We start from the raw sequence: 22,315 nt of genomic DNA on the forward strand, positions 1-22,315 counted from the left end.
CATTGCTGCGAAAGGTGGATATACACTGTACTAGTGCCGACATTGTGCATGCTCTGTTGCCTGTGTCTATGTGCCTGTGGTTCTGTCAGTGTGATCATGTGATGTATCTGACCCCAGGAATGTGTCAATAAAGTTTCCCCTTCCTGGGACAATGAATTCACGGTGTTCTTATTTCAATTTCCAGGAGTGTATTTAGTTCAATCACTTGTTTCGTTGTGAAAGGCTACTTGTTAATTTTCACTTGGCCACTTAGAGCCTATGAAAACTGCTGATCTCTGCTATGATGTCTGTTGAAATTACTATGTGCAAGCTGATCATCATGAGTGTGTTTAAAAATAACAGGTGTGAATGAAATTTCAAAAAAAGCAGATATGTGTTGAATTTTTTGTCAAGTATTTAAAACACGTGATAATTATCAAGAAGATCTATGAGACCTATGAGACATCAAAACAGGTTGGTAAGCTTATCCATTGAGTCCAAAGATTCAATGTACTAACAACTGGCAATGTGCATAATTAACACTCAAACTCCTATGTGAAACTGTGGCTCTTAAAGTGTCTCTTTGCTGGAATGAAATAGCTGTAGACCAGTTGTCAATATGGTGTGATTTATGGTTGCAGGTATATAAGAGCATACTTGACATCTTGGATATGATTAATAAAGGAACCCTTGGAAAGGACCAGTTCAAAGTTGACATATTGATTGGGGAGATCATGTTGAAAGGGGGGGGGGGGGGAGGGGGAGGGCAGTAAAATGCTTACTTTCTTTTATAACATTGTGAGTACCAACTGGTGCAACTTATCTCACTAAAACATACCTCTAATATTTTCAGTACAGCTTGAATAATTTCTTCAGCATGAGATATGTTTGAAACACACTGCTGTATTGTGTTGATGATATTTTCTGTACCACTTTCGGTAACTGATTTCAGAAAGTCTGTAGCATCAAGGTCTTGCTGAAGTTCATTTATTTTTTGTTTCAGACCAACCTCTCCACCTAAAATAAGCATGGCATAGCTTTTACAATTTCCAGCACACAGTAGCACACTGATTATTAAACTAGTATATGCTAGACATAACTTTGTATAAAAGAGCTCCTTAATTGTAGCAACATGCCCTGTAAGATATTAGTAGTAAAGGCATTATGAACCAATAAGATAATTTAAACTGGTAAATTCAATTGACACAATTTTTCAAATTGTGGAGGGACAGAATGATTGGTTAACATTCATCTTCAGGATGCAAAATTACCAGTATTGATATTAGAAATAGTTTTCTGAACTTCCCCAACTAAGCCTTCTTTCTGCTCTGAAGAAGGAGTGTATAAGTTCCAAAAGCTAGGAGTATTATTTTCTAATTTAAGTGTTCCTGTTGGCAGTACTGGCATTCAACCCTGAAGATAAATTACCAAATGAATCTGTTTATTTTTATCTTTTTTTATAAATATGAATAATGTTACAATTTCAAATGTCAAAATTTCAGATATACATGGATTTTAAGGGAGGGGGAGGGCATCAGAGAGAATAAGGGGTCAAAAAATACAGACATCAAAAGGAAAACTGAATTCAGAAAACTGGTAAATTGTTAAGAGAAGGAGTGTAATTGGATAGATAAAAAATCTACTCATCAAGCAACAGCAGGAAACCACAAATATAACAAAAAGGTTTTACTTATGCAAGCTTTTGGAGCCAGTGGCCCCTTCTTCTGGCAGAAGTGTTGAAGGGGAAGGAAGATTGGTGAAGTAAAAGGAGCTGGAGAGGGTTAGGAAAAGAGTCAAAGTTCAGAAAAGTCGCCCAGAATACCAGTTCAGGGAAGACTAACTGGATGGAATGAGAAGCAAAAACTGATTGTTGGTGACTGCAGCGGACAAGATTGGTAAACCTGAGAGTTTAAAGATGGAAGGCAGGGTAATATGCAAGATAGAGATTACTGTTAAAAGGTCATGTATGAATAATAAGAATGAAAAGATAAGTGCATTGTACATGACGAGATGGGTGGGAGGGGGACTGTGAAAAATAGGCATGTCAGAAAATTAAAGATGTAGAAAACTAAAATGGAGTGAAGCAAGGAGTAGTTATTGTGAAGAAATCCTGAATGGAAGAAATTTATGTAAATTAAGACCAGGTGGGTGGCAAGAAGCAAGGATATGTTGTAGCACTAGTTCCCACCTGCAGATGCCTGAGAAACTGGTGTCTGGGCAAGAATCCAGATAGCGTGTGTGGTGAAACAGGCAGTGAGGTCAATAATGTCATGTTGTAGAGCATGCTCTGCAACAGGATACTGTTTGTTGCTGCTATACACCCTCTTCATATGCCCATTGATCCTGACTGACAACCTGGTGGTAGTCATGCCGACGTAAAGGGCTGAACATAATAGCTGGTATGTGACGTGTCATTTCACAGGTGGCTCTCCCTCCGATAGTATATGTTTTGCCAGTTATAAGGCTGGTGAAGGTGGAGGTAGGAGGATGCATAGTGCATGTCATGAAGTGGGGAAGGTCACATGGGTAGAAGCCAAAGGGTGGGGATTGATGCAGAAGGAGCATAGGGTCAAGGATGTTATAAGAGAAAAAATGGCTAGCCAGTACCTGCTGAGGTGAGATTCCATGTACAGCCAACAGAAACAATTATAAATGAAAAATGCTATTTCTCACTTAAATATCTTCAACATTTTGCAGCCCTGTCAGCAACTGTGTAAATATTAATTTTAATTTTAATAATTAACAGCCTCAGTTGCACTGTTTACCTAGAATTTACCTAGGTTTCAGTCGGGATAACCTAACCTTCTTCAGAATAACAGTAAATACCATTTGTCCATAGTGGACATCATCAAGCTAAAACTAAAAATCCATAAATTATCGTCAGGCTATAAAACTTATCTGGAATTGCCTCGGCCCCACTTCGTGACCACGATGCAGCAGCCATGAGTGCTGTACTGGAAAAATTCTAGGTAAACGGTGCAACTGAGGCTGTTGATTATTAAAATTAAAATTACTGTTTCTCACTGTTAAAACATGTATGCTCCTCCTTCAGGGAGGAGGATGATATTTTCTACTTTTAAGTTCTTCTATTGACAGTGTCAATGTAACATGCCATAGCTGTGTAAAAAGACCAACTTGGTTTCTACACAACTACAACATTTTATGTTGAACATAGTGATCAAATTATTATGTATCAGTGTGTTCAATCTTACATACAGCAACAAATGAAAAGTAAGTAGCATTGCATACTGGGTAATACAGCATAAACTAATGTGATATACCTTTCAAGGTTCCCATTGCATACTTCTGGAAGATGTCCAATGAAATATTTGTAACCAAGAGCTGTGTCTCAAACTGATCACTCATATCTAAATGTGAATTCTTTTCATATTCATTTAGATTCTCCATGAGATTTTGCAGAGACTGACGTAAGGAACCCACATTAGATTCAACCAGACTGTAACACTGGGGGCACTCCAAGCAGCCATTTTTCAAATCATACATATTCTCCTTGCAGCGATCACATTTAAGACCTTCAACGTCCTCAAGGCACTAATAAAGACAGTAATCTAGATCACTTTCATTATAAGTTTTTCACTCACTATATTTAATTTAATAATTAGTATAAAAATTCAGTTATTTATGCAAAAATGTGCTACAACCAAAACATAATCTCTTACTGTAGATGGGTTGTAAAATTCCACAGCTGTTATATGCCTGATTAAAATTACTTGTTAGTTGACATTTCATGCCATGGAACCAAGTTCCTACATTCAGAAGTTCCTGGTGTTAGATGTGAATTGTCCAGAACTGCTGAAGTGCCACAACAATACATTAGTTCGTATCTAGCACTGGAGTAGTGGTGTGTACACACCTAGTCCCTTATCAAGCACTACTCCAGTCTATTTGACTATAACTAGCAACCATGTTGGCAGCAGGTCCTCTACACAAAGCCATAACTGTGGGCTTCTGACAGCCTTTGTGCCAGTGCTATGGTGGCACAGACCATACAACTAAGAAGAAATTTTCATTAAATGACTGTTATAAATTTCAAAGTTACTGCATCATTGTCAAAAACTCCACTGAACTATGGAACAGGCATATGAAGGGTCACAATGAGTTCTGCTCTTTGAACTCAATGTAAGGATCAAAGATATTTTTAGGGTCCCTTATTTTTATCCCACACACTTATACAAATTATTTTCCAAGCATTTGTTGACATAAACAATCTTACTAGCCATACTATCTTTCAGCAACACATAAAAATTCAATTGTTTCTACTGTACTCTTTTGAGACCCAACACTAAATAACGAGGAGAAAGACCCAGGAGAGTCATGGATCTGTAGTATATCATGATGACTGGTTGTAGTATTTCCTACAGCTTAATTGACAAAAACAGCTGTGATGTTCTGCAATCAAAATGGATAAAATAAAATATTAATCCATATTTTTACTTGAACTGTGAGCCTAAACAGTTCAGCAATTTAACCAGTATACCAAATACACTATTTTTACTCAAAATCTGTCTTTTTTAAATATTATCCTCTTAACTGTGATTTCTGTGTCTAAAATTTTAACATCACTCCATTACCACTGGTCATTTTTCATTTCCACCCAAATTATGTGGCAGCTTTCAAGACTGGAATCTGTATCTTATAAAGATCAGAGTACTGAGCAGTAGCTCAACGCCTGAAACTACTCTGTCTTATGTGCAACTATTATAGTGATCTTGTCTTTACCATGCAATGATTTGACTGAAAATGAGAGCCAAGATCATAACACAAATAAGGTGAACTTTACTGCTGAGCTTCGAGGAATCTGTGGTAGTCACCAGCATAACATCTGTGAATGCATAGTGAAGCGCAGTATAATTTTGTGGCAACGAATGCACGGACAATCTGCTTTACTCTTTTATTTTTATGATTATTCTTTGTATTGACTTAGATTTTTCAGTTGATTGGCATTCAAGCTTAAGGAAATAAAAAGTTATTGCCTGACTGCTTTGTTGGATCTCCTTAGCACACAGAGATAAGCTGTAGTTGGCTAAAAATCTATTACAGTAAATTTTAACTGTATCACTGTTAACAGGTCACACTATCCATGGTGTATCAGCTACTCTACATTATGTTAGTCTACCAGTAAAAATGTGCCTTTTTTCATGTCATATAACTGCCTCTTCAAATATAACAATTTTTAATCCAGAAAAGGAATTTTCTAGAGAATGAAAATGACATATTGATGAGAAAGAGAATGAGGCTAGACTTAGCAAGTGTGAGTGTCACAGGCTGAGGAACAACAGTGCTGAAAGAATTATCAATTATTGAAAAAGAGTGAATCAATCACACATTTTATTTTAAATGCAAAGCACAGAATTTCAAATAACTACAGATGAAAATTTCACTGTTGTACCAATCCTACCATCCTTTCTCGTTCCTTGCTCATTATTACTACAATCAGACAATGAACTTCTCACTATAGGCCTGTGAAACAAACAATATATGCAGTCTAATCTAGGATAAAAAACTGTCCTCATCCAGCTAATAATATGTACATTTGGAAAACATCAGCAATGATCACATAGTGCTTTATGAGTTCAGCTTATCACTGTCCCACAGAGGGTTACTATACATTCCCACTGAAGTAATTAGGTGTATCAATTCTATCAGAAATCACTAATTAACAATATTGTGATAAACATGCAAATATGTCTGATATTACAATTACTCACTGAGCATTGCCCCGAATTATCACACAGTGGACTAGATGACCCAAGAGGATTACATTCACATTTCTTACATCCATTCTCTGAGAACTTGTGAGTGTGTATTTCACATGCATCACACTGTTTACCTGTAACCCCTTCTCGGCAAGTACACTGTCCACTATCTTTATCACATATTTGACTGACAGATCCTGTGGGATCACATTTACAGACCTCACAAACCTGAAATTTGCAAATAATTATAATTAATGAGATCAACTGAAATAGAATCCAAGTTATTTTTTCTAAATGTACTGAGTTTTACCTTATCAAACTTATTCATTGGTAACTCATCTCAGTTTCTGAGTTAGCTTTTTAACTTATTTAAGTCTGATCTTCAATATTCAATTACACTGTTGTTGTTGTTGTGGTCTTCAGTCTTGAGACTGGTTTGATGCAGCTCTCCATGCTACTCTATCCTGTGCAAGCTTCTTCATCTCCCACTACCTACTGCAACCTACATCCTTCTGAATCTGCTTGGTGTATTCATCGCTTGGTCTCCCTCTACGATTTTTATCCTCCACGCTGCCCTCCAATGCTAAATTGGTGATCCCTTGATGCCTCAGAACATGTCCTACCAATCGATCCCTTCTTCTAGTCAACTTGTGCCACAAACTTCTCTTCTCCCCAATCCTATTCAATACCTCCTCATTAGTTATGTGATCTACCCATCTAATCTTCAGCATTCTTCTGTAGCACCACATTTCGAAAGCTTCTATTCTCTTCTTGTCCAAACTATTTATCGTCCATGTTTCACTTCCATACATGGCTACATTCCATACAAATACTTTCAGAAATGACTTCCTGACACTTAAATCTATACTCGATGTTAACAAATTTCTCTTCTTCAGAAACGATTTCCTTGCCATTGCCAGTCTACATTTTATATCCTCTCTACTTTGACCATCATTAGTTATTTTGCTCCCCAAATAGCAAAACTCCTTTACTACTTTAAGTGTCTCATTTCCTAATCTAATATCATCAGCATCTCCTGACTTAATTCGACTACATTCCATTATCCTCGTTTTGCTTTTGTTGATGTTCATCTTATATCCTCCTTTCAAGACGCTATCCACTCTGTTCAACTGCTCTTCCAAGTCCTTTGCTGTCTCTGACAGAATTACAATGTCATCGGCAAACCTCAAGGTATTTATTTCTTCTCCATGGATTTTGATACCTACTCCGAATTTTTCTTTTGTTTCCTTCACTGCTTGCTCGATATACAGATTGAATTACATCGGGGAGAGGCTACAACCCTGTCTCACTCCCTTCCCAACCACTGCTTCCCTTTCATGCCCCTCAACTCTTATAACTGCCATCAGGTTTCGGTACAAATTGTAAATAGCCTTTCGTTCCCTGTATTTTACCCCTCCCACCTTCAGAATGTGAAAGAGATTATTCCAGTCAACATTGTCAAAAGCTTTCTCTAAGTCTACAAATGCTAGAAACGTAGGTTTGCCTTTCCTTAATCTAGCTTCCAAGATAAGTTGTAGGGTCAGTATTGCCTCACATGTTCCAACATTTCTACGGATTCCAAACTGATCTTCCCCGAGGTCGGATTCTACTAGTTTTTCCATTCGGTTGTAAAGAATTCACGTTAGTATTTTGCAGCTGTGACTTATTAAACTGATAGTTCGGTAATTTTCACATTTGTCAACACCTGCTTTCTTTGGGATTGGAATTATTATATTCTTCTTGAAGTCTGAGGGAATTTCACCTGTCTCATACACCTTGCTCACCAGATGGTAGAGTTTTGTCAGGACTGGCTCTCCCAAGGCTGTCAGTAGTTCTAATGGAATGTTATCTACTCCCGGGGCCTTGTTTCGACTCAGGTCTTTCAGTGCTCTGTCAAACTCTTCACGCAGTATCATATCTCCCATTTCATCTTCATCTACATCCTCTTCCATTTCCATAATATTGTCCTCAAATACATCGCCCTTGTATACCGTATTTACTCGAATCTAAGCCGCACTCGAATCTAAGCCGCACCTGAAAAATGAGACTCGAAATAAAGGAAAAAAAAAATTCCCGAATCTAAGCCGCACCTGAAATTTGAGACTCGAAATTCAAGGGGAGAGAAAAGTTTAAGGCCGCACCTCCAAATCGAAACAAAGTTGGTCCATTGTAATATGAGACACAATTTAGGTCGAATGAAAGATGATACAGCTACAGTAGTTTGGTTCGAGTCGTAAGCTTAGCAGTTAAGCTTTACCAGGTAGCCATTGCTATGCGTCAGGCGCTCCGTCCGTATTTATACGGGTACCTTTCCTTTTTCACGTGCTTCGTCTGGTTTGAATCGATTGCTTATTTTGCTTTGATCTGATAAGTGCCGTTTTCTTTGTTATAGGTGTTTACATCACTCTAAGCTGAAAATGCATTACTGTACTGTGTAATGCATTGTTTGTCGCATTTTGATAGTGCGTGTTTACGGCCTGTCGCCGCTCGCGGCATGACTTGCTTTTGTGCGCGCTACCGCCGCTTAAAAAAAAAAGAGGAATCATCTCATTAGCGAAACAATGGCAAGAGACTGCTATTTGTTGTTACTTACACTGCTGCTTTCTTTGATAATGATCAACAAGAACCAAATGCATATGATAGAACATGCGTATGATAGAACATGTTCTGAACGAGAGTTTTGCGAAAATTTTCCTCCGTTTGAAAATCTTTGCGGCCGCTTCTTTAGTACATCAAATTCTGCACAGAAATTAGTCACCTTACATTTAAAATCTAGTCAGTTGCCGTGCTTCATTTCTGACTGTATCACTATTAGGCATAAGAATAATACGAATATAAACATGACACGATACGTATATTCTTCCGCGTTTGCTGTTGTCTCACTCTAGTTTCGTAGTTTATTACGCAGACAGGATTTAAATGAGATAGCAGCAAACACGAAAGAATACAAGGCAAAATGTTTATATTCGTATTATTCTTATGGTGAAGAGAATACTGCATGTGATTCACATTTCATCAGGTTCCTATTACCAACCATCTCTTCTCACAGGTAGGAAAAAACTCGGAATGTAGAGTTGGCCATATTGACAAACATCCCTAACAGTCTTGCCAGTCGGATTTTCGTAGTACATTGAAATTCTGCTACATTCGAAGATGAACAATACGGAATTTGTATTTACTTCGTTGGATAATGTATGAAAATGCAGTGGTCGAAACTCGGGGCGGAGAAAAAAAAAGCTCGTCTTCTACCTTTTTTTTAAATTTATTTTGGCGCCAGTATTTATCTTTGTGCCCACAAAGCACGCTTGTGTAGCGCTACATATATTCGACGGCAGAAGTTAGTTGTGGCGGCACCTATCAACATTTTTCAGAACTTCCGCTTGCTTTGCACTCGATTCTAAGCCGCAGGTGGTTTTTTGGATTACAAAAACCGGAAAAAAAGTGCGGCTTAGATTTGAGTAAATACGGTAGACCCTCTGTATACGTCTTCCACCTTTCTGCTGTCCCTTCTTTGGATTACACTATGGATTACAAATCTCACTAATTTTGCTAGTACTTTGTATGACGTATGCACTAAAGCATTTACTGTTGAATGTTACTATCGAACATTTTGATAGTCCATTCAGCATAGGGTGCATGATTAATGAATAATTTACGAATTCATTGTCAGAATCAAAACATGTTATTTAGTGTATTGTTCTGTCTGGCAGAAACCACAACAAAGAAGCTTAGTACTGTCATTAATTTGTTAACTGAAATGAGAGAGTTATGTAATTTGTAACATAATGTGAAATATCTGAAAAATTAAGCTTTCTGAGCAATTGTAATGAAGTACTAATTTAGATACCTTACTACTCTTAATATTAAAATAACCGTCTTCACAGGTATCACAGTCTCTTCCTGTAACATGTGGTTTACATGGGCACTGTCCTGTTAAGTGATCACATATGGTATCATCAGTGAGACTTTGTAAAGTACCTAGTTTATTACAATGGCATGGTGTGCAGTTTCCTTTGATGGAAGCTATGGCATTACCATAAAAACCTGTGGAGAATACATTATTTCAGTTCAAACATAAGACATGGTAACAAATTATTAACAAAATCTTTGCATAACAAAATATGACATTAACAAGAATGAAAAAAGTACATTACTTTTGATAACACAATAAACTGGTTATTATATTATGGCAAGTATGTTTTACATAAGAAATGTCGCTAAATAATCTTCTACTAAAACAGAATTCTGAACCACGTAACTTATTTAGCAAGGTGTTTGTAAAACCTATCTACCCACACTACCAGAGCGCTCTTTCATCCTTAGGTTTTAGTGGCCTGCTCTTTCCTTTAAACCTTCCCCTACTTATCCTTCTCTCATTTTTTCCTGAGGAAGAAAGTAATAGTTCCAAAAGCTAAGATAGTGACGTGTTTTTACATGTGTCTGTCAGCAATTACAAATTTTGTAAGTACTAGCCAGCAATTCTGTCTCATAATTTCATATTTTTCTCAAGTAAACAAGTTTCTTCCCATTTATATTGTTCTGATTATTGCAACATTTTGCATCAAGTTCCAAGATTCCACTTTCATAGCCATTTCACTTAAGCCTTCAAGTATTGTGTATGTGGAACAACATCTATGCTTAAGACTGTTTCTATATTAGGTTAGTCAGTTCAACACAAACCGACACACATTCAAAGGAGCTAAATATTTATTATTTTCCACCTCTGGCTGATTGTCAATAACATGTTAATTATAATCTTCCTTTATTCTTCTCTTGTAAGTTATAATTAATTACTAGACATGTCCTGAAGCTAGTATTTGTGAATGACTGCTTATGGTCATGTATAAAGTACTATTTCAACTGAAGTTCCTGGATTCATGTTATTGCAACTGATTCTTTTCTGGTCTCACTTTCTATGCCTGTCTTAGTTTTTGAAATTGCACAACGGAAAATCCAGAATGAATTAATATGCCAGAACACTTACATAGTCCTTTCCCCTACTCTACTACTCTCCCCCTTGCCCCCCTCCCTCCCTCCTCCCCCCCCCCCTCCCCGCCACCCCCTTTCAGCACAGTGTTCCAATGCTGCACATAGCAAGCCACTATGCTGTCCCCACAAGAACCCTGCATTCTCCCACAGGCAGCACTAGCATCTTTCTCTACCACTATCTTACCATCCCTTCTCCTTGCCGCCCTATGCCCCTTGTGTACACCACAATTCACCTCAGCAAAAATTACTACTCATCTCATACACAGTAGCAGCTGGGCCTTAGCACCTGAAGACAACAGTGGCCGCGTGTGTGTGTGTGTGTGTGTGTGTGTGTGTGTGTGTGTGCGTGTGTGTGTGTGTGTGTGTGTGTGTGTGTGTGTGTGTGTGTGTGTTTTTGTGTGTTTTTTTCTGTCTACATCTGATGAATGGCCGTGTGTGTGTGTGTGTGTGTGTGTGTGTGTGTGTGTGTGTGTGTGTTTGTGTGTTTTTTTCTGTCTACATCTGATGAATTACTTAGCCTGATAGCTATAGTTGGAGTCACGAATGATGGCAGTCGAGTTTAGGCTCATTCTACACACCTACATCATGCATTCTCTGACAGCCAATGAGCATTCAATAGTGTTATGAGTGCCATGCCTCTGAATGTTGTATGCATTGTCAGCATTCTACTCAATCATAATGAGTTATTTAGTGAATTATTATTCCATTTGTTGCAAGCTGTCGTGGGAGATGGTGGTGGTGGGCGATAAATTCTACATAAGTAAGCAAGAGACATAATTTGTGGGATACATACTTTCATCAGGAGCAAAGCATGTATATGCGCATACTCCAACTGTCATTTGGAACCAGCAACAATGCTAACCCCATGATTGTCTCAACCTGTGTGAACTGCCATTGTTCATGGGTCAGACTATAATAATATATAGCCGACTTTCAAAATGCTCCTGTCTGCCACTCAATGACTTCTCTATGTGATGGATGGCAATCCATTTTTGTTATAATTTTTAGGCAGCATCAGTTGGTCTCATATGGCCTTTAGGACAGTCTCTGTCAAAATTTGACAGTCTGCTGGCAATATACCACAATTTAATGCAGGAGCAAGAGCATACCTATAGCACTACAGAGGGCAGTTTGCCAAAAGGGTGATAAGACATTTGGATACCTATAGTACTACACATGTCAGTGTTCATAAAGGGTTTCAAGACACTTGGAAACAAACTAAACTTGTCACATTGAATGACTGAAGTTTTTTTCAGGGTTGCCACAAGTTTACCCAAATGAAATTCTATGAAATTTCCCTGATTTCCAGACAATTTTTAACATTTTTCCCTGACAAATTTTAAGATGTCAATAGTAAGTTACAACATAAGTTGACAATCTGTCTTTGCGGCTATGGTACAAGAAACACTAGTGCAAATGATAAAATAACTAAAAAACAACTTAAAAGCAACTAGTGTTTCCTATTGTAAGCAAAAATATTTCCTCATGGGAAGCATGCTAGGGATAAGACCCTGCAGTTGTGCTATCGTCTGTGCCCTCGGTGGCTCAGATGGATAGAGCGTCTGCCATGTAAGCAGGCGATCCCGGGTTTGAGTCCGGGCCGGGGCATATTATTAATTATCATTTCTTTCTAGAGAAGCTGCATGGTCATCATTGGTATCTGTTCTTTCAGAACAGTTACTATCTTCATATAACATCAACACCTTTTATAATGAACTGTTTTTAAATGGAGAACGCAAGCCAAATGGTATGTATGTTTCATTAATACCACTGATGTTATTTTATTTCAATAAAACGAAGCACATATATGACAAAAATATGCATTTCCTTGGATTTAAAATACCTTCACTGATTTGAGAAATAACCTCAGAAAAAAGTAGGCCTCTTCAAAGCAGTGTATAAGATGAGGAAGAATTATGTAAACCAACACTGTAGGTGACTGTCAATTAAATGTTGGTTCTGCTATGTTTGTTATTATTGGTTATTACTCACTGTGTTATATCTATTATTTTACAGGTATTGTGTGATTTATCTTTTGAGAAATATTTGAGTACACAGTATACAAACTGCCAGTGACTGACACAATTTTCTTCTTTTTATTGTCCATACTTTTGAACATATAAACTATTTTTGAAGAGCCAAAATGTATTAGAACAAATAAAATATCTATGAAACACCACACTACAACATACTTGTGGTGAGGCTGTTGCAATTCCAGAAATCCATCACCCATGGCCTCTGGCCTGCTGAGGAGTACTGCAGCCCTGGGTCCATGGATAAACCATGAAAATCCACTGCATTATGCAACACACAAACAGACCCAGCCTGTGGCAGATTGGGAAGACTAGATCCAACAGGCAGGGCCTGTACATTAGTAGGAACTGAGTAGCTTCAGATCGGCAGGCCCGACCCACTACAGATAGTTGCATAAATGGCCTCCAGTTTTGGCCCATCGTGGAAATCAACTCGTGTGGCCAGCTATTCATGAACCACAGACAGCATGTTGATGAAATGAGACCACGATGATCAATCCATGCAACAGATAACTTGTTCAAATACTCTGAGACAATAATAATGAGAGTATGTAGTAACTAATCGTAAAGATGATTGCTGAGCTGCAGACAGTTAGAAAGGAAAATACAATCACACCCTCACAACTACATTTTCAGGCATAGAATTTGTCAGGAAATGAGAGCCCACACACATTCACACAATCCCTCCAAACAAACCACTCTTCACTCATCCCTGCCTCTCATCAGCAGCTGCTAGGCTAGCAGCAAGAAGTGGTAGCAGCACTTAGAAAAATGTGATTTTTCCAGTGTTTTTTTTTCAAATTTCTCTGATATTTCCCTGATGTGTTTGAAATTCCCTGATTTCCAGAACCTGTGGCAACCCTGTTTTTAATAACCTGGCCAACAGTGAAGAAGCCAGGAATAATAGAAATTTTGCAGAAATTCAAAACTGACAGCAAAAGCTTGCAGTGTTTTGGAATTGAGTATTCACAGTGCTGAAACATCACCAGAATCTCCAGATGTGATCATGAGTTTTGATTCTCCAAGAAAGGGACATAAACGAGACTGGAAATCTATGGACTTTGACAATTTTAACAAAAAGTTCATTACTGCAACAGAGGAGAGTACCTGACATCTAGAAAAAATAAAGGGTAATCCCCATGAAAAAATAAATTATTCTGGCTTAGACACCTCCATACTTTCTCTTATACACTCAGTTGGTTTCTGATTGAGAAAGTGTAATGATGGATGAAAATTTTTAATGGAATGCAGACACATTGCAGCAGCAGGAACAAAGCTTTTGTTTATAATGCACTTATTGGGTGCTGAGGCCAGTAGGCATGTAGTGGACTTACATAAAAATTGGCTTCAGAAAACCTTACAAAAAATATATTTTGCTTGACTTCAACAGAAATAGTGGCTTGAAAGTACATACAACTTACTTATTGATTTGCTTAGTTTGTCCTCTGAATCATTCTCATGCAAGAAATGCACATAGTGATTTTCTATAGTATATATCAGCATTTTGGGTGATGGCTGGAGTAATGGCATGTCTCATCATCATCATCATCATCATCATCATCATCATCATCATCATTTAAGACTGATTATGCCTTTCAGCGTTCAGTCTGGAGCATAGTCACCCCTTATAAAATCCCTCCATGATCCCCTATTCAGTGCTAACATTGGTGCCTCTTCTGATGTTAAGCTTATTACTTCAAAATCATTCTTAACCGAATCCAGGTACCTTCTCCTTGGTCTACCCTGACTCCTCCTACCCTCTGCTGCTGAACCCATGAGTCTCTTGAGTAACCTTGCTTCTCCCATGCGTGTAACATGACCCCACCATCTAAGCCTGTTTGCCCTGACTGCTACATCTATTGAGTTCATTCCCAGTTTTTCTTTGATTTCCTCATTGTGGACACCCTCCTGCCATTGTTCCCATCTACTAGTATCTGCAATCATCCTAGCTACTTTCATGTCCGTAACCTTAACCTTATTGATAAGGTAACCTGAATCCACCCAGCTTTCGCTCCCATACAACAAAGTTGGTCGAAAGATTGAACGGTGCACAGATAACTTACCATATTTACTCAAATCTAAGCCGCACTCAAATCTAAGCTGCACCTGAAAAATGAGACTCGAAATCAGGGAAAAAAAAATTTCCCGAATCTAAGCTGCTCCTGAAATTTGAGACTCGAAATTCAAGGTGAGAGAAAAGTTTTAGACCGCCCCTCCAAATCGAAACAAAGTTGGTCCATTGCAACATGAAACACAATTGAGGTCGAATGGATGAAGATACAGCTACAGTAGTTTGGTTCGAGTCGTAAGCTTGACAGTTAAGCTTTAGCAAGTAGCCATTACTGTGTCAGGCGCTTCCTTTTTCGTGTGCTTCGTCTGGTTTGAATCGACTGCTTATTTTGCTTTGATCTGATAAGTGTTGTTCTCTTTGTTATAGGGGTTTATGTCACTCTAAGCTGAAAATGCATTATTGTACTGCGCCATGCATTGTTTGTCACATTCTGATAATGAGTGTTCACGACCTGTCGCCGCTCGCGGCATGGCTTGCTTTTGTGCGCGCTACCGCGTCTTACAATAAAAAAAAAAAAGAGAGGAATTGTCTCATAAGCGAAACACTGGCATGATACTGCTATTTGTTGATACTTACACTGCTGCTTTCTTTGATAATGATCAACAAGAACCAAATAATAGACTGCGTATGATAGAAGATGTTCTGAACAAGAGTTTAGCGAAAAATTTTCTCTGTTTGAAAATTTTTGCAGATACCTCTTTAGTACATTACATTCTGCACAGAAATTAGAGTCATCTTATATTTAAGAATCTAGTCAGTTGCCATGCTTTATTTCTGACTGTATCACTATTCAACATAAGAATAATACGAATATAAACATGACATGATGTGTATGTTCTTCCGCGTTTGCTGTTGTCTCACTCTAGTTTCGTAGTTTATTAGACAGACAGGATTTAAATGAGATAGCAGCAAACACGAAAGAATACATGGCATAATGTTTACATTCTTCTACCTTTTCTTTTAATTTATTTACTGACGCAGAGGTTTTGGCGCCAGTATTTATCTTTGTGCTTGCAAAGCATACCTGTGTTGCGCTACATGTATTTGATGGCAGAAGTTAGTTGTGGCGACACCTACCAACATTTTTCAGAACTTCTGCTTACTTTGCACTCGATTCTAAGCCACAGGCAGTTTTTTGGATTACAAAAACTGGAAAAAAAAGTGCGGCTTAGATTCGAGTAAAACAGTAGTCTTGGTACTGACTTCCTTCTTGCAGAAGAGAGTAGATCATAGCTGAGCACTCACTGCATTAGCTTTGCTACACCTCGCTTCCAGTTCTTTCACTATATTGCCATCCTCTGAGAATATGCATCCTATGTACTTGAAACCGTCCACCTGGTCTAACTTTGTTCCTCCTATTTGGCACTCAATCCGTTTATATCTCTTTCCCACTGACATTACTTTCATTTTGGAGATGCTAATCTTCATACCATAGTCCTTACATTTCTGATCTAGCTCTGAAATATTGCTTTGCAAACTTTCAATCGAATCTGCCATCACAACTAAGTCATCCGCATATGCGAGACTGTTTATTTTGTGTTCACATATCTTAATCTCACCCAGACAGTCTGTTGTTTTCAACATATGATCCATAAATAATATGAACAACAGTGGAGATATGTTGCAGCCTTGTCTTACCCCTGAAACTATTCTGAACCATGAACTCAATTTGCCGTCAACTCTAACTGCTGCCTGACTATCTATGTAAAGACCTTTAATTGCTTGCAAAAGTTTGCCTCCTATTCCACAATCTCGTAGAACAGACATTAACTTCCTCCTAGTAACCCGGTCATATGCCTTTTCTAGATCTATAAAGCATAGATACAATTCCCTGTCCCACTCATAACACTTCTCCATTATTTGCCGTAAGCTAAAGATCTGGTCCTGACAACCTCTAAGAGGCCTAAACCCACACTAATTTTCACAGGTCTCTAACAGCTGCAAATAATTTTTTGGCAGGTAGGGAATATTCTTGTTCCTACTAAGGTGAACCATCAGAACAAAAGTCCTGTCAGCAGTCTACAAGTCCTCGCACGTTGACATTCATGTAGTCTCTTGTAAATAAATGACATTCATAGGTGACGTGGTATGATAATGATGACTTAGACGTTACCAAAATTAATTTTGCAGCTTTTTTAACCATTTTATCACAGGAAGTTTCTACAAGATTGAACAGAATGCAAATTCATCATCGATGGCAATTTTTATCACATTAGCAAGAAAGTTTCAAACCTCTTATGGTACTTTACTTTTTATCTTAGAATACTTTTATGTTTTCAGGATAAAATATGAATCACTTGCATCTATAACCACAGCGAATGTTCAGATATGTATATTTTTCAGTCCAAATATGTTAATGCTTCTATTTTTCCCCGCCCCTGTACAAACAAAGAAACTTGAATTGTAGAAACAGAAGAGGAAGAAGATGAAGATGAGATGGGAGAGAGGAAACAGCAAGAAGAATTTGACAGAGCACTGAAAGGCATTAATCTAAAAAAGGACCCAGGAGCAGATGGCATTCCCTCAACATTTTTCAGATCCTTGTGCAGCCAGCCATGCAAAAACTATCCCACATGATATGCAAGACATATGCAATGTGCAAAATATCCTCAGATGTCAAGAAGAATGTCGTAATTCGTGACAAATAAGACAGGTACTGAAATGTGTGAATATTACTGAATCATCAGTTTAATGATTCATTGTTGTAAATTATTTATGGCACAATGGAAAAACTAGTAGAAACTGACCTTGGGGAAGATCAGATTGGGTTCCAAAGGAATATGGGAACACATGAGGCAATCCTGACCCTAAGGCTTATTTTAAAAGACAGATTGGAGAATGGTAAACCTACAATTATATCATTTGTTATTTGAGGCTAAGTTCACTGTCATGAAGAATATGACAGTGGGCAGTTCAGTTCAAGTATGGACATTTCTAATAAACACAATCATGGATATTGGATGTACATATAAGGCAGAAAAGAGGTAACTGTGAAGAAACATTTGGTAACAGAAGAAATACTTCAACTAATTGATGAGGGAAGTAAGTACAAAAAATGTTCAAGGGAATTCAGGAATGCTGAAACATAAATCATTTAGGAATGAAATGCACAAGAAGTCAAGGGATGCCATGACAAAATGGTTGCAAGAAAACTGAAGAAATTGAAAGAGTAATTACTGACAGGAGGACTGATTCAGCAAAACAAGCTTCAGTGAAATTAAAAGCAAATTCATTAACATCAAGAGTGAAATGGGAATTCCACTATTAATCTTAACGGAGGGTGTGTAAAGAATACATTGAAGGCCTCTATGAGTGGGGATGACTTGTCTTATAATGTGACTGAGGGTGAAATGGGATTCAGTATAGAAGACACAGGGTATCCAGTGTTAGGGACAGAGTTTAATAGAGCTTTTGAACACTTACAAACAAATAAAGCAAAAATTCCTTACATCACTGGGAGAAATGACAACCAAGCAACTATTCAACTTCATGTGTAGAATCTTTGTATGGCGACACACCACCAGACTTTCTTCCACATAATCCCAAAAATAGTGAGCACAGACGAACACGAAAATTATCACACAATTGGCTTAATGGCTCAGGCATCAAAGTTGCTAACAAAAATAATGTATAGAAAAATGGAAAAGAAAGCTGTGGATATATTATCTGATGATCAGTTTGACTTTCAGCAAGGTAATGGTATCAAAGATGCAATGGAAGGAAGACTTAAGACGACTCAAGACAAGTTCATAGAATACACTGACACGGGAAACAGCATTCAGCAATGTAATGTTTGTTGTTGTTGTCTTCAGTCCTGAGACTGGTTTGATGCAGTTCTCCATGCTACTCTATCCTGTGCAAGCTTCTTCATCTCCCAGTACTTACTGCAACCTACATCCTTCTGAATCTGCTTAGTGTATTCATCTCTTGGTCTCCCTCTACGATTTTTACCCTCCATGCTGCCCTCCAATGCGAAATTTGTGATCCCTTGATGCCTCAGAACATATCCTACCAACCGATCCCTTCTTCTTGTCAAGTTGTGTCACAAACTCCTCTTCTCCCCAATTCTATTCAATTCCTCCTCATTAGTTATGTGATCTACCCATCTAATCTTCAGCATTCTTCTGTAGCACCACATTTTTAAAGCTTCTATTCCCGGAAATGTAATATGATGCAAGATTTTTGAAATTCTGGGAACTAAGAGGGAACAATAATATTGATAGAAGAAGAATGGAGTGATCAGATTATAAAGGCTGTAAGACAGGGATGCATTCTTTTATTTCTGCTGTTCAATAAATGGATCAAAGAAGCAATGACAGACATAAAAGAAATATTCAAGAGTGGAATTAAAATTCAAGGTAAAAGGGTATCAATGGAAGATTAGCTCATTACATTGCTATCCTGAGTGCTTAAATGGGAAAAGAATTACAGGACATGTTAATGGAACAAACAGTATAATGAACACAGAATATGGATTGAGACTGAATCAAAGAAACATGAAAGTAATGAGAAGTAACACAAATGAGAACAGCAAAAAGCTTAACATCAAAATTGGTCATCACAAAGTAGTTGAAGTTAAGGAATTCTGCTACCTCGGAAGCAAAATAACCCAAGACGAACACACCAAGGAGGATGTTAAAGGTAGGCTAGCCACATGAAAAGAGGCCACTGCTGGTTAAGAGAAATCTAATAGTATCAAACATAGGTCTTAATTTGAGAAAAAAACTGAGAATGTACATTTGGAGCACAACATTGTATGGTAGTGAATTTACTGTGGGAAAACTGGAACTGTAGAAAAACTGGAACAGGAGATAATAATAATGTTTGAGAACAGGTGCTATAGAAGATTGGTGAAAAATTAGGTGGACTCATAACATAATGAATGAGGAGGTTCTCTACACAAATGCTGAAGAAAGAACAAATAGAAGACACTGACAAGAAGAAGGAACTGGATGATAGGACATGTGTCAAAATGTGAGGAAATAACTTCCATGGTACTAGAGGGAGTTACAGAGGGTAAAAACTGCAGAAGAAGACAGATACACATCCAACAAATAATTGACAACAAAAGGTGCAAATGCTACTCTGGGATGAAGATGTTGGCATTCAAGAGGAATTTGTGGCAGGCCACGTCAAATTAATCATAAAACTGTTTACTCAGAAAAAGAAAGATTTAGTGAAATCTTTTGGTAATGTTGACTGGACCACACTCTGAAATTCTGAAGATAATAGGGATAAAATACAGAGAACAAAAAGTTATCTGCAACTTGTACAGAAAATACACTGCAGTTATAAAGAGTCAAAGGACACAAAAGGGAAGCGGTAGTTAAGAAGTGAGATAGGGTGGTAACCTCTCCCTGATGTAATTTGATCTGTACACTGAGCAAGCAGTAAAGGAAAGCAAGGAAGAATTTGGAAATGGAATTAAAGTTCAGTAAGAAGAAATATAAACTGATTTCTGTCAATGACATTGCAGTTCTGTCAAAGAAGGCAAAGACATTGAAGAACTGTTAGCTAGTAGACTGAATAAATAAAGGGGAAAAATTGTTGCACAGCTGACTAAAAGAAGGGATCAGTTGACAGGACACATCCTGATGCATGAAGAAATCATCTATTTGGTAACAAAGGGAGGTGTGGGATGGAAGCTAAAAGCAGTTGAAGGAGACCAGTAATCAGGTTCAATATGATGCAGAAGTTAAGCAGAAGTGAAGAGGCTTGCGCAAAACACACTAGTGTGGACAGCTACATCACATCAATCTTTGGGCTACGTCTACAATAACATACATGTTGTTGATGATACTTTCTGCATCATTATATGGCACTAAAAAAAGGAAATAAAATACCACATTTAGCTAATTATAAGACAAGAATTTTTCCCAAATTCATCATTCAAAAAATACGGTGTCATCTTATATTCACAGATTAAACTATTGCTGTTCAGATCAACATTTTTACACACTTAAATCAATTAATACAGGGGTTGTCTTACATTTAAAAATGAAGCTTTATCTATTGAGGTTTCATAAAAATTTATTTTGAGGAATTCAGGAGGGTAGGACTTAGCACTCAATGCTTTCACTTGAATAGCATCGAGATTTTCCAGTACGTCAAAGCACTTGATACTGTATTGACCTAGCTCAAACAATAACATAACATCTGACTTCCAGTGCCAGTGCAGTGTGCATGGGATACACCAGAAACTATGTATTAGCCACTACAACAATCTAATGCTCTGCTTAAAAATGGACAATTTTGTGAACCACAGGAGGAAATAGCATTAAATTCTGTCAATTTACGAACTTTTGTTGTATTTGAACAGGTCTGCAATAAAAGTTCTCATACATGTATGGGTGGCACATTCATATTATACATTTATGCTACTTTTAAGGTGAAAATCTTGTCCTTCAAAAAACATCAGTTGATTCTGAATCCAAGTCAGTGTTCTATTTAGTTGTGAGTAACTGTAATGATTTACCAAGTGAGTTGAAAATGAGAAATTCAGTTGCTGTTCGTGTATTAGAATACTGGGGGAAAATGTCACCAGCTTTTAATCAGCTTCAGAGCAAAATGGGAAAATTAAGAGAAAACGAGAAAGAAAATTAATACAGAATTAAATGTCTAACAGGTGATATAAATCACACTGAACTGACTGCAATTGGTATCGCAAGAATAAATTACAGTGGAAGGACCCATTGTCGAGATAGTACCAACAGATGGTACTAGATCGTGGGACGAGTGAAAGTTTGAGAACTGGACTGAATTGTGATTGTGATCTTTTACTTACATATTAGTTTCTGCTGTTAAATATGGTTTGTATCCAAGAGGATACTGCCAGCTATGTTCACTACAGCTCAAGCACACTATAGAAGGGTTGGAGGGGGGCGTGGCAGGGGACAGTGACACCAGTTTAGCTAAGAACTACAATGATTGCAGGGTGGGGATGGTGAGAGCGCAGCAAATTTCGTCTTGCTCCCCCCCTCCCCCCCACCTTGTCCCCTCCCCCTCTAATGGGAAATTTATTTTGTGTACTTTGGCTTTTTATGAACATCTGTCATGTTTAAACTGCAGTTTACCTGAACTCATTTGTACTCAGAATCGAACTGATTTTAAAATTGGACAAGTACTCAACACACCATACAGTTCTGCTTAAGATGCTAAAAGTCTAGATTGGGGCCAGTGATTTATATTTCATGCAGCAATATTGTCAATGCTCGCCATGAGTTATGACGGGAACAATAGGGGTTGTGTCAGCTGCTGATACTACAAACTCAATGAGAGAGCGACGGGCAGGCAATATGTTTGGAAGCAACAGACATATAAATTCTCACATCAATATAGAAATGAAATCCAGTCTGTGTTTTCTCAGGTCCCACCCAATTGCAACCTCTAAAATGGCAAAATATTCGGAAATGACAAATATCTGTGACAACGAAGATTAAGTTTCACAGCTGTCCTGTTAGGATGGTGACAATGATTAAAAATAGTGATACCACAGATGTCAGGCTAAATAATGTCCTTTTTGTCTA

At 37.8% G+C, this 22,315-nt stretch overlaps 1 protein-coding gene across 6 annotated transcripts in view; it reads right to left on the bottom strand.

Annotated features, from left to right (window-relative positions):
* LOC126260180 (laminin subunit gamma-1-like) overlaps positions 1-22,315 on the bottom strand; it is a 389,608-nt gene that overhangs the window by 123,001 nt on the left and 244,292 nt on the right. For 5 of the 6 annotated variants that reach the window (XM_049957448.1, XM_049957447.1, XM_049957445.1 and 2 more), the window contains 4 exons: positions 9,544-9,740; positions 5,709-5,924; positions 3,261-3,531; positions 818-996 (listed from right to left, as the gene is read on the bottom strand). In XM_049957448.1, the coding sequence (XP_049813405.1) occupies positions 818-996; positions 3,261-3,531; positions 5,709-5,924; positions 9,544-9,740 (863 nt within the window). The remainder of the gene's footprint in view (positions 1-817; positions 997-3,260; positions 3,532-5,708; positions 5,925-9,543; positions 9,741-22,315) is intronic. The other variant, XM_049957449.1, reaches the window with a different exon arrangement.

Source organism: Schistocerca nitens, chromosome 5 (assembly GCF_023898315.1).
Source record: "Schistocerca nitens isolate TAMUIC-IGC-003100 chromosome 5, iqSchNite1.1, whole genome shotgun sequence".
Lineage (NCBI taxonomy): Eukaryota > Metazoa > Arthropoda > Insecta > Orthoptera > Acrididae > Schistocerca > Schistocerca nitens.